General features: G+C 43.0%; 1 protein-coding gene across 3 annotated transcripts in view; it reads left to right on the top strand.

Annotated features, from left to right (window-relative positions):
* cfap221 (cilia and flagella associated protein 221) overlaps positions 1 to 16,624 on the top strand; it is a 287,241-nt gene that overhangs the window by 118,154 nt on the left and 152,463 nt on the right. For all 3 annotated transcript variants that reach the window (XM_072473164.1, XM_072473166.1, XM_072473165.1), the window contains 2 exons: positions 9,210 to 9,313; positions 12,737 to 12,896. In XM_072473164.1, the coding sequence (XP_072329265.1) occupies positions 9,210 to 9,313; positions 12,737 to 12,896 (264 nt within the window). The remainder of the gene's footprint in view (positions 1 to 9,209; positions 9,314 to 12,736; positions 12,897 to 16,624) is intronic.

A 16,624-nucleotide genomic window follows, 5' to 3' on the forward strand; every position in this document is an offset into this window, starting at 1 on the left:
ATAATCAAAGACCCCTCCCACCCGGCTTACTCACTCTTCCAACTTCTTCTATCAGGTAGGAAATACAAAAGTCTGAGAACATGCACTAACAGATTCAAAAACAGCTTCTTCACCGCTGTTACCAGACTCCCAAACTACCCACTCATGGACTGATGGACTTATGGACTGATCTGATCTCTTCACATATCTTTTCTACTGAGTAGTACTACACTCCTGTATGCTTCTCCCGATACCTGTAACTATGTATTTACACTGTGTATTTTATGTTTGCCCTATTATGTATTTTCTTTTCATGTATGGAATGATGTGTTTGAGCTGCACGCAGAACAATACTTTTCACTGTACCTCGGTACACGTGACAATAAACAAATTCAATCCAATCCAATCCAATCTGACAAGGACGATGACCTGACAAGTTTGGACCAAAGGGTAGAAACAGTTCTGGAAGGAGAGGGATAGGCTCAGTGTTTTCTTAATACAGTCAGCTAGTTCCAGCAGAAACATTGCTCAAAGTTAGTTCAGTCTATGAACACGGAACGTGTCAATTTCTTTGCTAGTTTTGATCCTATGGGGAGTCAAAGTGAAGCAAGAATTATTTTAAATGTTATTCTATAAACTCGTATTATAACGTAAACCAATTTGTTGATTTACGTTAAGATTCATTTCACTATAACATTGATCGATCAGCATTTGGAAGAGTTGAGGAATGCACATGAAGGAATGCTTAAAATTACAGTATCAGATACATGCATCAAGGTATTTTAAATGTTATACCCCAGGACCAAGATAATGTATGATTTGATTGTTGGCCATAAAGATAACTCCTGATCATAAGGGATGGATCAGCTGCTCAGAGGAGAGATCAGTGCTGTTGAACCTGTCAGTTTTTGTGACTACGAGCTACTTTCTCCTTCATTTATTTGAGCAATTCATTTTATGGTATTCAGCAAGTATTTGCTTCTTCTAAACATTCTTCGCTGTACAGATGCCCTTGGAAAATTATTTGTTTGTATTAATGAGTGGTGGATAAAGATATGGCACAATTCATAGATAGCAGGAAATAATTAATTATCAGAAACTAATTTAATTATAGATTATTTATAAAATAAGTTGGATGACAGATAATTTTATTTTAATAGCATTACAGATTGAGCAACCCTTGTCTGAAATGGTTGGCACTGAGTGTGTATCCAATTTCGGACTTTTTCAGATTTCGGAATACAATGGATTAATGCGCATGTGCAGCGTGTTGGGACCTGCGCATGTGCAGCGTGTTGGGAATTGCGCATGTGTGTGGCGTATTGGGACCTGCATATCGCCTGGGAACCTTCCCAGAGCCTTGTGGGATTTCTCACTCGTGACTTCACGTCGGTGCTCAAAAAAGTGCAGATTTCAGACTTTTTGGGTTTTCGGAATTTTGGATAAGGAATGCTCAACCTGTACTCGCCCTGTAGTGAAATTTAATATGCAAGTTATAGTTTCTCTGTTTTTATCTTGCTGTTTGGTTTGGAATGAATGTCATGATACATTTTTCCGAAAGATAATTTTTGTGTATTCCAGCAAATCGAACATTAATCATTTATGCATCGATGATGGAATGTTTGAACCAAGGATCAAAAAACTTCAAAAACCAGTAAAAAAGATAATATTCAACAGATTTTTAACATGCATGTAACATCACTGCAAATAATAATAAAGATATGCTTAAAAAATTTATTGTGTTCCTTCTCTTAGTGCCAACTGAAAAGCTAGATGTTTTCTAAGGGGCGGCACAGTGGTACAGTGGTTAGCACTGCTGCCTCAGTGTCGGCCCCAGGTTCAATTCCAGCCTACGGTCACTGTGTGAGATTTGCACGTTCTCCCCATGTGTGCTTAGGTTTCCTCCGGGTGCTCCGGTTTCCTCCCACATTCCAAAGATGTGCAGGTTAAGTGGATTGTCCATGCTAAAATTGACCCTTAGTGTCCAAAGATGTACAGGTTAGATGAGTTTATGGGGATAGGGTGGGTGGTGGGCCTGGGAAGGGTGCTCTTTCAGAGGGTCAGTGCAGACTCGATAGGCTGAACAGCCTCCTTCTGCACTGTAGAGATTCTAAGATTTCATGTAGAATTCTATTCCATTGGTATGTGTAGTGAAAAGCTGAATTGCCAGTGCCAATCCCTGAGAAACTACTTGTTTCATCCTGCCAATTGGAAAAAACATTCCTTCTACACTTCTGTCTCCAACTGAGAAGCAACCTAAGTCATATAATACCCTACAATTCTGTGGTAATTTCATTTTATGTTACTAATCTCTTACTGATGAATCAGTACTTCTCCATGTTGAAACTACTTGGAGGAAACACTGAGGGTGGTAAGGGTGCAGAATGTAATCTGGGTGGGGGACTTCAATGCCCACCACCAAGAGTGGCCCGGTAGCACCACTACAGTCCGAGCTGGCCAGGTGCTAAAAGACATAGCTGCTAGACTGGGACTGTGGCAGATGTTGAGAGAATCAACAAGAGAGAAAAACATACTTGATCTAATCCTCACCAACCTGCCTGCTACAGAAGCCTAGATGCATGCTGATAGCATAAAGCAACAAGCGATAGACAGGGCTAAGCGGATCCACAACTCTGCAGTCCTGCCACATCCAGTAATGGACAATTACCAAACTCACTGGAGGAGGAGGTTCCGCAAGTGTTCCCATCCTCAATGATGGAAAAGGCCAGCACATCCGTGCAAAAGACAAGGGCTGGTGTTTGCAGTAATCTTCAGCCAGAAGTGCCGAGTGGATGATCCATCTTGGCCTCCTCTGGAGGTCCCAACATCACAGCTGCCATTCTTCAGCCAATTCAGCTCACTCCACGTGATATCAAGAAACAGCTGAAAGCACTGAATACTGCAAAGGCTATGGGCCCTGACAATATTATGACAATAGTACTGAAGACTTGAGCTCCAAAACTTGCCATGCCCTTCACCAAGCTGTTCCAGTACAGCTACAACACTGGCATCAACCTGACAACATAGAACACAGAACATACAGTGCAGAAGGAGGCCATTCGGCCCATCGAGTCCGCACCGACCCATTTAAGCCCTCACTTCCACCCTATCCCCGTAACCCAATAATCCCTCCTAACCGTTTTGGTCACTAAGGCCAATTTATCATGGCCAATCCACCTAACCTGCACGTCTTTGGACTGTGGGAGGAAACCGAGCACCCGGAGGAAACCCACACAGACACGGGGAGAACGTGCAGACTCCGCACAAACGGTGACCCAGCGGGGAATTGAACCTGGGACCCTGGTGCTGTGAAGCCACATTGCGATCCACTTGTGCTACCGTGCTGCCCAAAATGTGCAAAATTGTCCAGCTAAGTGTACAGAAAATGCAGGGCAAATTCAACTTGTCCAATTACCACCCCATCAGTCTACTCTCGATCAGTAAAGTGATGGAAGGGGTCATCCACAGTACTATCAAGTAGCATTTATTTAACAATAACCTGCTCACAGACACTCAGTTTGGGTCCTGCCAAGATCATTGAGCTCCTGACCTCATTACTGAAGAAAGCAATTGGAATGCTCTCCCTCGTTGGCAAAGGTATAGCATATAGAAGTAAGGTTATAATGTTGGAATTGTATAAGACACTGATGAGGCCAAAACTGGAATATTGTGTGCAGCTCTGGTCAGCACATTACAGGAAGGACGTAATTGCTCTGGAGAGAGTGCAGAGGAGGTTTATAAGAATGTTGCCAGAACTAGAAAAGTGTTGCTATGAGGAGAGAGTAGATAGGCTGGGGGTATTTTCCTTGGAACAAAGAAGGCTGAGGGTGACTTAATTGAGGTGTACAAAAGTGTGAGGGGAAGGGATAAAGTGGACAGGATAAAATTGTTTCCCTTGATGGAGAATTCTAGAACCAGGGAACATAGATTCAAGATAAGAGGCAGAAGATGTAAAGGAGTCATGAGGAAGAACGTTTTTATGCAGACAGTAGTGGGTGTCTGGAATTCGCAGCCCGGGTTGGTGGTGGAGATAGAGTCTCTCGTAGCTACACTTTTTTAGCCCTGGCAACATTCTTGTAAACCTCTTTTTAAAAAATACCTGGACCTGCACCTTAAGTGCTCCAAGCTACAGGGACATGGACCAGGTGCAGGAAGGTGGGATTAGAAAGGGGCCCTGGGTGTCCTTTGGCTGGCATAGACAAGATGGGCCAAATGGCCTTCTTCTGTGTTGTAGCTTTTCTATGATTCTAAGATACTGCTTTGGTCCAAACATGAGCAAAAGAGCTGAACTCCAGAGGTGAAGTGACACTGGCATCCCTTGACACCAAGGCAACATTTGACTGACTCTAGCATCAGAGAGCCTGAGCGAAGCTGGAGTCAATTGGAATCAGTGGGAAAGCTCTCCAGTGGTTGGATTCATATCCAGCACAAAGGAAGATGGTTGTGGCTGTTGGAGGCCAATGATCTCAGCTCCAGGACATCAATGCAGGAATTCCTCAGAGTAGTGTCCTAGATCCAACCATCTTCAGCTGCTTCATCGATGACCACCCTTCCATCAAAACGTTAGAAGTGGGGATGTTCGATAATGATTGTACAATGCTCAACACCATTCATGACTCCTCAGATACTGAAGCAGTCCATTTCCAAATGCAGCAAGACCTGGCTAAATCCAGGCTTGGTTTCCAAGTGGCAAGTAACATTTGCGTCACACAAGTGCTAGGTAATGACAAGAGAGAATGTTAATATCGCTGCTTAACTTTCAATGGCATTGCCATATAAATACTGTGCCCATGAGTGCAGGTCAGTGGCTTGGAATCCTGCGATGGGTAAATCACATCCTGTCTCCCCAATGCCTGTCCACCATCTACAAGGCACAAGTCAGGAGTGTAATGGAATGCTCTCCACTTGCCTGGATGAGTGCAGCTCCAACAACACTCAAGAAACTTGCTAGCATCCAGGACATTTGTTTGGCACCCCTTCCACAAACAGTCACTCCTCTCCATGCCATCTACTAGATGCACTGCAGGAACTCACCAAGGCTCCTTTGGCAGCACCTTTTACACCCACAAACGCGACCATCATGAAGGACACGAGCAGCGGACGCATGCGCACACCACCACCTGGAAGTCCCTCTCTAAGCCACTCACCACCCTAACTTTGAAATATATCACTGTTCCTTCACTGGTACTGGGTCAAAATCATGGAACTCCTTTCCCAACAGCACTAGGTTTACCATCACCACATAGACTGCAGGTTTCAAGAAGACAACTCACCATCACCTTCCTAATTAGGGATGGGCAATAAATGTTGGCCCAGCCCACATCCCATGAATGAATTGGAAAAAAACTCTCCCATCCATCATGTAAATGATCTTAAGATTCCCTTGTATCACTGATATTTTGTCTATGACACCTTAAATAGAACTGCAATGGGTGTGTGATGAATGTAGGAATTTCAGATATGTTGTATTATATGTATTTGGTGCAGTAAGAGTTGAAAGCCTGGGATAGTATGTAACTGCTGCAGTCATGTTTTTTGAAATCCTGGTTTGAAAGTGTCAAAATCCCGGCGAGCCCCATGGGGAAAACTATAATCGATCTCCCCATGGGCTCGTGGCGAACGAGCTGCCCCGTGAGTGAACAGAAGCCAACTAAGCTGGGACTCACAAAACCGAGCATAAAAGCCAGCCCAAGCGAGGCCCGGCCTGTTGGTTGTCCCAACACAAAATGTGATGTGAACATGGGAGCTGCCATAGGCAGATGTAATTTTGAATTAAAATGAGTTTCTTCCATTCCTACCTCGGGCTTCCTGGTCATTAAAGAAAGGCGGCAAGGCTTTCTGGAGACAGAGGTGCAATTAAAGCATGGTAAAAGTTTGAGCTAATGTACTTTTATTTATATTAAGAGGTTCCCTGTAGAGTCATTAATTAGAGACATTGTGTTCAACTTAGTAAGATGATGTATTGAATGGGAGAAGCCAGGGGTTGAAACATCAGGTGTTGTGGTTTTCACAGTTAGTTTTGGCTGTAAGGTGAGCTGAGAATTTGCATTATTATGACAGGGTGTCAGGTCTTTTTCTTTTAAGCAGTCTCAAAAGATCTCTCTTTCTCAAAGTGGTACGTCCAAGACCTCTCTTTACAGTATATATTACCGAGTCTGCTAACTGTATTTAAAAATAGATTGTGACGTGAGGTGGTTTTGTTGTTTGAGTGGAAATAAAGATAGCAGTTAAGGGTTATTGTGTCTCTGTATTGATTAGCATTATTTAAGGGATAAGCTATTTTCTTGTGTGATGTTAAAGATAGTTTAATACTGTGTTTGTAATAAAACTTGTCTAATATACCATATCCCTACATTGTGTGAAATCACTCCTGGAATGAGGTATCCTTTCCTCACAGTCTTACAAAAATTAAAATAAAATATTGGGATTTCTGTCCAGTATCCCAGCAACAGTTGGGCTGAGATCCGGGATCGTAATAGGTGACAACCTCCAAATATCTGACCTTGTGGCTATAAGGATTGAGGGCGACAAATCTTGAGAGGTCATTAAGGAATCAGAGGTGGAAAAGTAGGGGAAATGTGACAGCTGCAAGTTCAGGATAAGATTCTACTTCTCTTCCAATTGTATACCAAATTAGGTGTTAATAAACCATATCATGAATGACCTTCTTATCATGAGCATCCTTCTGTGTCACTGCTCAGTAAGCCTTTCTAACCTCTCCCCTCTTATTCCTCAAAATGTACAAAGGAAGAGGCCACAGGCCTAATGCGTTTGATGAAGCACGCAATACCTTTGATCCATGTCTCCCCAGCACTTGAGAGTTGTCTCTCCTAGGGAATTAGATTGTCAGCAAGGCATCTTCAATCAGATGTCCAGAATAGGACCAATTGCTCGTGATATCAGTAGGAAGACATCACTGACTACTGGATAAAAATGCATTCATTGCCTTTCAACTCAAGAAATCCACATTTTATAGTTTTTGCTTTTAAAAGAACAATATTGGTTGGAGGGTCAAGAATTGTTGCAGGAATTAATGACTACATCATAATGTTGTCTACCCTGGAGTTTGTGGCAGTTCCAGGGACCTGTATAGCAGATGCTCAAAATATACTTTGCTTTTCCGTGGATGTTCCAACAGCTGCAATAGAGATGGGATGGAAGAGTGCAGAAATATAGTTCATATAGGCTTGATAACATGATGGGGTAGCACTTCATTGATTTCATTGGTGCGATTAGGTCAGCTTTCCGACAGTACAGGAGCCTAACTTGTGTTATTATAGAAATTGAGTTAAATGATGATTGAGCTCTTCTGGAGGCAACACATGAAGGCCTTTGGGAGCTATGAAAGGAACTTAAGACCCAGCTGTTCAAGCAGCAAAACAGGAGATACAACCTGCAGCAGATTTAATTTGAGATTTATTTGCCATCAATTCAGTCCCAGAAAAATACTGTTACAATTCAACATCTATGCCCTTGTATACTCCTGCCCCAATTAGGTATGTAGGAAAAGATAAGGGGCAGGATTCTCCACTCCCGCGCCGAAGTGCCCACGCCATCGTGAATGCTGTCGAGGTTCACGACCGCGCGAAACGGCCCCTATCCCGACCGATTCAGGGCCTGATAATGGGCTAGGAGCGGAGCAGCGTCATTTACACGCGCCAGGCCTTGTCGCCGCGTAAAGGCGGCGCCGCATACATGACGCGGCCGGCGCCACATAACTGGCGTCACCCGCGCATGCGGGGCTGCGGAAGAAAGGAGGTCCTCCTTTAGAGAGGATGGCCCAATGATCGGTGGGCACCGATCGCAGGCCAGACCCCATTTGAGGTACCCCCCGGTGCAGGATCCCCCCCCCCCCCCCAGCGTTCCCGTGCTGTTCCCGACAGCAGCGACCAGGTGTGGTCGGCACCGGGGGGAACCCGCCGTTTTGGCCAGGCCGCTCGGCCCATCCGGGCCTGAGAATAGCAGGGGTGCCGGAGAATTGCCATTTTGGGTGTCTCGGGCGATTCTCCGGCCTGCGCCGCGCGGAACCCGACGGGACCGTTCCCGCCGCTTGGGAGAATCGCGGGAGGGCGTCGGACCGGCGTCGCGGGAAAATTTGGCGGCCCAGGCGATTTCTCCCAACCGGCGCGGGAGTGGAGAATCGCGCCCTTGGTTGAAGAATACACCATACATTGACAATGGAGAAACACCATTAAAGCAAACACAAGACACATACATTATGGTTTTAATTCCACTAAAGTTATCATTGTTCAAATATTTGTCTTTGACAGCTATGTGAGGTTTGCCAGAGTTGTGAATTATATTGAACTGTTAATATAATGACCAGACATACTAGTCAAGAGAAACTCTCCTAATGGATTTGAATGTATGTTATAATTCATTGATGACTTGCTTGGCAAACTAAAGCCTTCAGAGACAAATTCAGGCATGTGTGCCTCTGTGTTTATGTTCTGTTATTGCAATGTTGGCAGGTGGAAGCCATACACCTGTAGTACCATCTGGCATCCCTCTATTGACTCTCATTCATGTTCAAAAATATATAACACAGAAAAATTCACAATGGGAAACCCATTGTCCTTGGCTTAAAGGATAGGGAATACACGCCAGCACCAAAGGAAGTGGTACAAAAGCAGCTGGCAAAGTAATGGACAGAAGCAAAACCAAGCAGAAATAAATTTAAAGCTGATAAAATCAACATTGATGGTGGAATTCTTTAAATTATTGTGCATTTTCTTCTCGGCAATCCTCATTACTTGTTTTCATATGCTCAAATAATGGAGATGCATGAGAGAATGGCCTCAGTTTCACTTAACCTCCATGGAACTGTCCAACATGGGTAAATGCTACATGCAGCTATCTGAAATGATATGAGACTGGCAAAAGTAATGACAAAGATTCAAGGTCACAGAACTTCACTCAAATGTCGGGTTAGGTCTGTTAATTTACACCTGCAAGTTCAGTGAGTGAAAGCGCATCCAACTCTTTCTTTTCACCAGATTTAATAGTTTATTGACAATAAATAAACAAAATAATATCTGTAATACATTTGAAGGACCCCATATTATTGCTAGATAGCCGATTCTACTTGTATTTGAACATATTTTATAGTTCTGAATAATCTTTCTATGAGATGGCTATAGCGATTGACCTATTCAGTTGCCTTTTCTTGTATAAAACAATCTATATTTTACTACAAATGTTTAATGGTATTATTTTCCCAAATTTTGCAGCAAGGAAATCACCATCCCTTTGCGCTGCAGCTGTCCAGTTGATTTTGAGTTCCAGTTGAATTTTCTTCAACCTCATCATGCATTCACAATTCAGCCAACCGCAGGTGTGAGAGAACTGCCAATATTATATGAGCATTTTATACTTGTAATTATTGTTGAACTGTGCCAATCCCAACCCACACCCTGCATGCAATACATTGTTTTTATTTGTGGAAATTTTAGGTAAAACAATTGCTTAAACTCTAGGTTTGGAGTTTTTCCTTAAATTTAAAAAAATAAAAACCATTCCTTATTTTCCCTATGTTCAGCAATCTTTTAACAAATGTCCCGGAACTAAGAAAGTAATCTTGCAAATATCCATTCAAGTCAATAATTTATCATTGGAGAACTAAACTAACCATATAAAAGGTTGATCTAACATACTGCTCGATATTCTGTCACTTACACACCTTTTAACATTTTGTAGTTGCTTGTTGATTCATTTTCAATATATGTATTTTTTAAATTAATAGAATCTTCTTAAGGATTCAGAAATATTTCTGACATAAAAGAATACATTTGAAATATAAGGCTACTTACTTTTAGGTTTTCAGATTTGCTTCCTTTTTAATTTCAGCCACCAGAAAAACTGTTTATACAATTTAGGGAAATAAGTTGACAATAATAGCAAGTGATCTTTTATTTCATGCAAACATACAAAAAAACCCAGAAAAATATCCTCTTCTCCATCAAGTCTGTCCCATTGTGCTCTGTTGTGATCAGGCAACATGGCCCAAACTCTTCACCTAGCAACATCCATGTAATGTTCTGTGAGAGGCAGACAAACCCTGAAAAAGAAACTTCAGGCCAATACAATTGGAATTATGGAAAATTCTTCTCCAGTCACTGAAGACGAACAAAAATCAGTTCCAGAAGATTTGCGTTGCATTACCAAACATCCTGTCAAATATAGTATGCATTCTTATCAATCTCCTCTAGGTTTCTCATCCACTTTCTTTTTGAATGTTTGTTGCAAATCTGCCTCCACTTGAGGAGTCGGCAACCTATTCCAGAGGTCAATGACCCTTCGGAAGAATTAGAAACATGGGCGGGATTCTCCGATATCGGCACGATGTCCGCCGACCGTCGCCAAAAACGGCGCAAATCAGTCCGGCATCGCGCCGTCCCAAAGGTGCGGAAGTCTCCGCATCTTGAGCGGCCGAGCCCTAACTTTGAGGGGCTAGGACCGCGCCGGACTGATTTCCGCCCCGCCAGCTGGTGGGAAAGGCCTTTGGTGCCCTGCCAGCTGGCACGTAACTGACTTTGCCGGGCGCGCATGCGCGGGAGCGTCAGCAGCCACTCACGGCATCCCCGCGCATGCGCAATGGAGGGGGTCTCTTCCGCCTCTGCCATGGTGGAGACCATGACGAAGGCGGAAGGAAAAGAGTGCCCCCACGGCACAGGCCCGCCCGCAGATTGGTGGGCTCCGATCGCGGGCCAGGCCACCATGGGGGCACCCCCCGGGGCCAGATCGCCCTGCGCGCCCCCCAGGACCCCGGAGCCCGCCCGCGCCGCCGTGTCCCGCCGTCCCAAATGTGGTTCAATCCACGCCGGCTGGTGTGGGTTGACAGCGGCGGGACTTCGGCCCATCGCGGGCCGGAGAATCGCCAGGGGGCCCCGGCAACCGGCGCGGCGCGATTCCTACCCCCGCCAAATATCCGGTGCCGGAGAATTCGGCAACTGGCGGGTGCGGGATTCACGCCGGCCCCTCGGCGATTCTCCGACCCGGCGGGGGGTCGGAGAATCCCGCCCCTGGTTTGCTTACATAACCTATACACATGCCCCCTTATTCTCCCTAACCACTTGTATACAGTCACATCATTATTTTAAATACTTTGACCAATAATGTTTATGCTTTTATAAACTGAAGAGCCAGGTCTTTTGAGTCTCCATGATGCTGAAGTGTTTTTGAATTAGCTATTAATCTGCTCAAAACCTTTTTCAGGGCTCACTATCCAAATAAATGAGGCAATATGGTCTGAGCAAACAAATTCTCAATGGGATTAAATAAATCTTGTACAAAAGCACTATATTGCTTTTTATTTTATATTGAATTGTCCAAGCTATTATTCTGAATACTCTTACTAGCTTTTGATTTGGCATCTTGGTACTGTGTGTGGACCTTTAGACACTCATGAAGTTTATCACCCAAGTCTCCTTCCCTTTCAACAGAATTTAATGCTTTTTTGATTCATATCACTTCATAGACAATTGTACCTACTGCAACCTGGCCTGTTGATGTAGCTCTTCAGAAACCTCTACAAATTTATTTGTTAATTTAATAATTCATATTTAGAGTTAAAGAAATTAGAAATCAGCAATGTACTAAAGCCATATTTTTCAAACGTTTTAAAAATAGTTTTTTGTTTGCACAGACCAAACTCACCTGTGATTTACCCATTGCATTTATTTGTGATTTTTGGAGTTTCCTTTATCATTCTCTCTTCTGGTTCAGTGTTCCTCCGTGACAAGTGTCAGTGCCCTGATAGATCATCTGGCCACTTAGAGTACAGATGTTTTGAAAGCTTAGTGTATATCTTCTGTGAGACAATGGTAATATAGAATGTGAAGAACGATATAGGGTGGTGGTGGGAGGTTTTCTCACAGAGTGAGAAGGGGTGCACTGCCAAGGGAGTGTGTTAGTGGGAGGTTCAATCGAGGCAGTTAAAAAGGAATCAGACTTTTTTTAAAAGAAAGAATCTACAGAGTTATAATGATAATCGCTTATTGTCACGAGTAGGCTTCAATGAAGTTACTGTGAAACGCCCCTAGTTGCCACATTCTGGCACCTGTTCGGGGGGGCTGGTACAGGAATTGAACCCGCGCTGCTGGCATTGTTCTGTATTACAAGCCAGCGATTTAGCCCACTGTGTTAAACCAGCCCACTGTGTTAAACCAGGAGAAGGGGAGAATGGCATTTTTAAAAATTCTCATTCAGAGAGCTGGTGCAGACATGATGGGCCAATTGGCCTCTTTCCACATTATAATTTCTGTGACATTTCCGAGGAGTTCTCCAAATTGGCTACGGTACTTTTGGCAGCGGGTACAACAGAAATACAGGGCCGAATCTAATAGCAGCAGCCCCAAAAGCAGGCTGGAAATACAGGGGCAAACCTATGGTGGGCATTTCTTAGGCCTCAACACAATGTACTTCAGGCAATTAACTTCCTGACATCAGGGTTTTCAGCCTTTGAAGAGTTGATAGAGCTGCCAGCTAATTGGTAGGCTGGCAGCTCTTTAGTCCCAGCAGTGCCACCAGGAGCAGTGGCCATTACTGATACTGCAGCCAGCCAGGATGAGCAACAATGGAGGAGGCCCTGCAATTAATTTTCACCCATAATACGACGTTACGCAGGTCAATAGGGGGAATGCCTCAGGAAATGTCTGGTGTTTGTGTTCAGACAATAAGAAAGATGATACATATTATAAGTAATATAACATTTTTATAAATGTAAATATATGATGAATTTATTTTATTCATTGAATAGGAATAATACCAGCTAATGGACAAATTGACGTTGTTGTTACGTATACACCCTTTGATCGTACTACGGCTCAAATTAGGGTGCAACTCCTCATTTCACAGTTTAACTCAAAGCCTTGCATCTGTACTATTACTGGGACTTCTCCTCCAGGATTGCACTTTAGGTAAGCGGTGGATGAAGAAATGAAAAATTGAACCATTTGCTGTTTTGTGAAGATTATTAACTGGTCCATTTTTTTCCACAATAAAATTAATTCAAAGTTATTTTAAATTAAGCAATTTCAAGCTCGTACAAAATAGCTGATAAGTGCATGGCATTGAACTTTTTTAGTGCTATCAGAAGTATGAACGCTGAGATTCCAGGCAGTTCTTTGGACATTTTCTGTCAGTTTCTGATATTTACCCCATCTGAAATCCTGGTTTGAGTGAATTTAGGTATTTTGAACAAATGCCCATGCCATTTGGCACATCTATGGCACCCACCCTGGCAGGACTGGCAGGGTGGAAGAAGATCACTGCAGCGCCTTACCAAAATGTACATGCCAATTTACCAGGCTAGTTTAAATAATGACCACAGGCTTCAGAGTTTAAATCTGCTGCTATAAAAAGTGACAGTTGACCATTCTGGAACTGATTATCACAAAAAAATTGAAAAAGCAGTAGGACCAATTTCAGCCAGGATTTAATCATGGTGTCCAATATATGCTTCTTTCTTTAAGTGTGTTGAAAGTAACTGACATGTAAGTGGTGGATTGGATCGAAGTAATACATTCATATAGTCAACAGTTACTTATTCAATCTTGCTTTCTGTTATCTTCTCTAATCCATCTTCCTTAATTTTTGTGATCTCCCATTATTTTCTGCGTTTGTGAAACAAATATCTTGGGATCTTTTAATCTGCGAAAGGTGCTGTAGAAGTGTTTGTTGTTGAAAATGAGCCATGGCATATTCATTAAGCTGTTATCTCAATGCCAAACTTACTTCATATCTCATTCTTCTGTTTCTGAACAGTAATTGGAACAAAATTAAAACTTTTATACTAATTACATTTTGTATACATGTGGCTGTGTGACCCTTGGAATGCATGCACAATTACAAAGGATTAAAATTTAATGAACTAATAACATAACTTTTATATACATTTTTTTTTTTACTATAGAAAGACAGTAATGTCCAGGGATGTACAGGTCAGGTGGGCGTACGAAGATGGGGGTCAGTGAAGACTCGATAAGCCAAATGCACTCTTGGGGTTCTATGAACAGTTTAAGCTCATTATGTCTTCTACGTTCAGTACACCTTCAAGCAAGTGGAAATTTGCTGAAAAGTTTCGAGGTTTTATACACCAGATATGTTCCATTTTTGAATGATCCACTGGTTAACCAATGCTGGGAAGGAGTAATCTACTTTTAAATAAAGATAGCTAGTTAAGAATCTGGTGAACCAAATGCAAATGGTATTTTGCATGTCAAACCAGATCAACCAACCTAGATTTTATTTGGGATAATTTTTGTGTTTACAAGCCAGTTAAAGAACAATAATAATCTAAACTTACAAGCATCTGAAAAGATAAATGGCAAATAGCTAGATCGTTGTGATATAAATGAACAGAGGGTTTTTCAAACCTAAACAGTAACATTTATTATGAAGAAAGGCTTAGAAGAAAAGCACACTCATGATTCTTTACCTCCATGGGAAGAATCTTTTTTTTTTAGAAAATACACCCCCTGGTGCTGACAGCCTAATTTTTCTCGAACAAGTCGATGAACGGCTGCCACCTCCGGGAGGCAAACCCCTGCAGCGATCCCCTCCAGGCGAATTTAATTGTCCTAAGCCTGAGGAACTCCGCCATGTCACAAACCCAAACCTCCGACTTCGGGGGTTCCATGTCCCTCCATCCTACTAAGATCCGTCTACGGGTCACCAGGGAGGCAAAGGCCAGGACATTGGTCTCTCTCACCTTCTGGGCTCCCGGATCTTCCAACACAAGATAACCACCTCTGGACTCAAAACCACACACGCCTTTAAAACTTCTGGCATGACATCAGCAAATCCCTGCCAGAAGCCCCTCAGCCTTGGACATGCCCAAAATATATGGACATGGTTCGCAGGGCCCCCCGCACAGCACCCACACCTATCCTCCACCCCATCAAAGAACCTGCTCATGGGAAGAATCTTGTGAAGTTCACAGGTGTGGGAACTGAGGCAGGCGGGGCACTTAATTGTGCAGGAGACTGAAAGTCAGCTTCCCGATGGCATGATGAAACTATGGCATTAAGTTGGTGGCAGATACAGCAGATCGAGCTTCCTGACAGAAAAGCTTTGGGAACCTCTTTTTAATACATTTCCATGTCATGCTTCCTCATTAAAAGACAACCTTGCAGAATTAAGTGTACTTTTCCAATTAAGTAATCAATGAATGAAAAACACGTGCCTTTTGATTCAAGACTGCTTACATGAGGCGTTCAACAGGTGGTCTCCCTAATGGATTTGGAGTGAGCAGGAACTGTTTGTTCTTCTATGAGGAAATTTGTTCAACTTCTGGAGTGGAAGCATTGATGATTTGTCTCCTGTCAACGCAAGAGGGCTGCGCAATATGGGCACCGGGTATATCTATTGGTGCATGCGCACTGACTGGTTCACGCATACGCAGAAAGCCAATTACATAATTCCACTGCATCTAGCCTGGCAGAAAGCTTTTATGTTTCTGCAGCAATATTTTTTCAATTACCCTGATCTGTTCCTGAGGCATTATTTCCTGGCAAAAATAGATTGAATATTTTTAAAAGTGTAATTAGAAGCTGCAAACTGAGATTTGTTATTTTTCTGAACGTTACAATTTCATTGTGCTTTTGAGGTCTTTGTCTATCATGTGGCTGGGTATAGAGCAACAGTTATAATTTTACCTCTAGGTAGTCAAGCCAGGATATTATGTCAGGAGTGGCAATGTGTATCACTGTAACACCTGCATCGTATTTATATAGCATGCATTGAGGCTTTGTGTTACATGGTCTGTTCTGGGTGACAACAGTCGTGCACAGGAGAATTTTTAATTTTCCATTTGTGCATCAGGTATCCGCATCAGTCACAGTTTAGTTGGATGCAGTTTAGGGATGCCCATGAGCTTTATGGGAGGTGGACTCCAGGGAGGGATCTTCCCTGTTGGGTCTTTCACAAGGTGTTTGTACGTGACTTCCTGTGAGGACCATTCATTTCTCCAAGCTTCTTCAGGGTCGAAATTGCATTGCCTGAGGTGTGCATGGGTCCAAAAAAAATGACATGACTTAGAACGGAGGTGAGGGACATTGGTGTGGTTCTGGTGGATGGGGAGGCATTTTTGTTGTTCGATTCGCTGAGCTTCACAGAGAGTCACTGTGTGGCAGCTGATCGGGGGGGGGGGGGTGGGGGGGGTACGATGTGTGCCAGCATTTTGGGATCAACTTCAGGGTTCCAGCGATACATCTCATTGCTTTGTTTTAAGGTCATAATAATTAAAGGCTCAGGAACTTTGCTGTTATAGTTTAGCATCTCAAATCCTCAATATGGTTTATCCTATGTAACTTGTTTAATGTTAACTATTCTGGGTATTAGAATTTTTGAATCTTTCAGAAGCTGAAATGTCAGTTTTTACGGAAGCAAACGGGGTGTCCGATTTTCTGCAATAATTTATTGAAAATTGTATTTTGTCATGAGTCAAGTTTCGACTTTGCTTCTTTGATTTGTAACTCCCTGCAACTCCAGTAACTGCACGAGAAGCATCTCTGCTCCTGGCCGCTGTCAAATCCATCGCTTGCAATGATGTAACAGAATAAATACTAGAACTGCTCAGGCATAGTGTTGACAACAAAAGAAGACATTGAGATCGGGTGGCAGTAGTCAAAGGACATGGGCATGT

This window comes from Scyliorhinus torazame, chromosome 2, assembly GCF_047496885.1.
Source record: "Scyliorhinus torazame isolate Kashiwa2021f chromosome 2, sScyTor2.1, whole genome shotgun sequence".
In the NCBI taxonomy this organism is placed as follows: domain Eukaryota; kingdom Metazoa; phylum Chordata; class Chondrichthyes; order Carcharhiniformes; family Scyliorhinidae; genus Scyliorhinus; species Scyliorhinus torazame.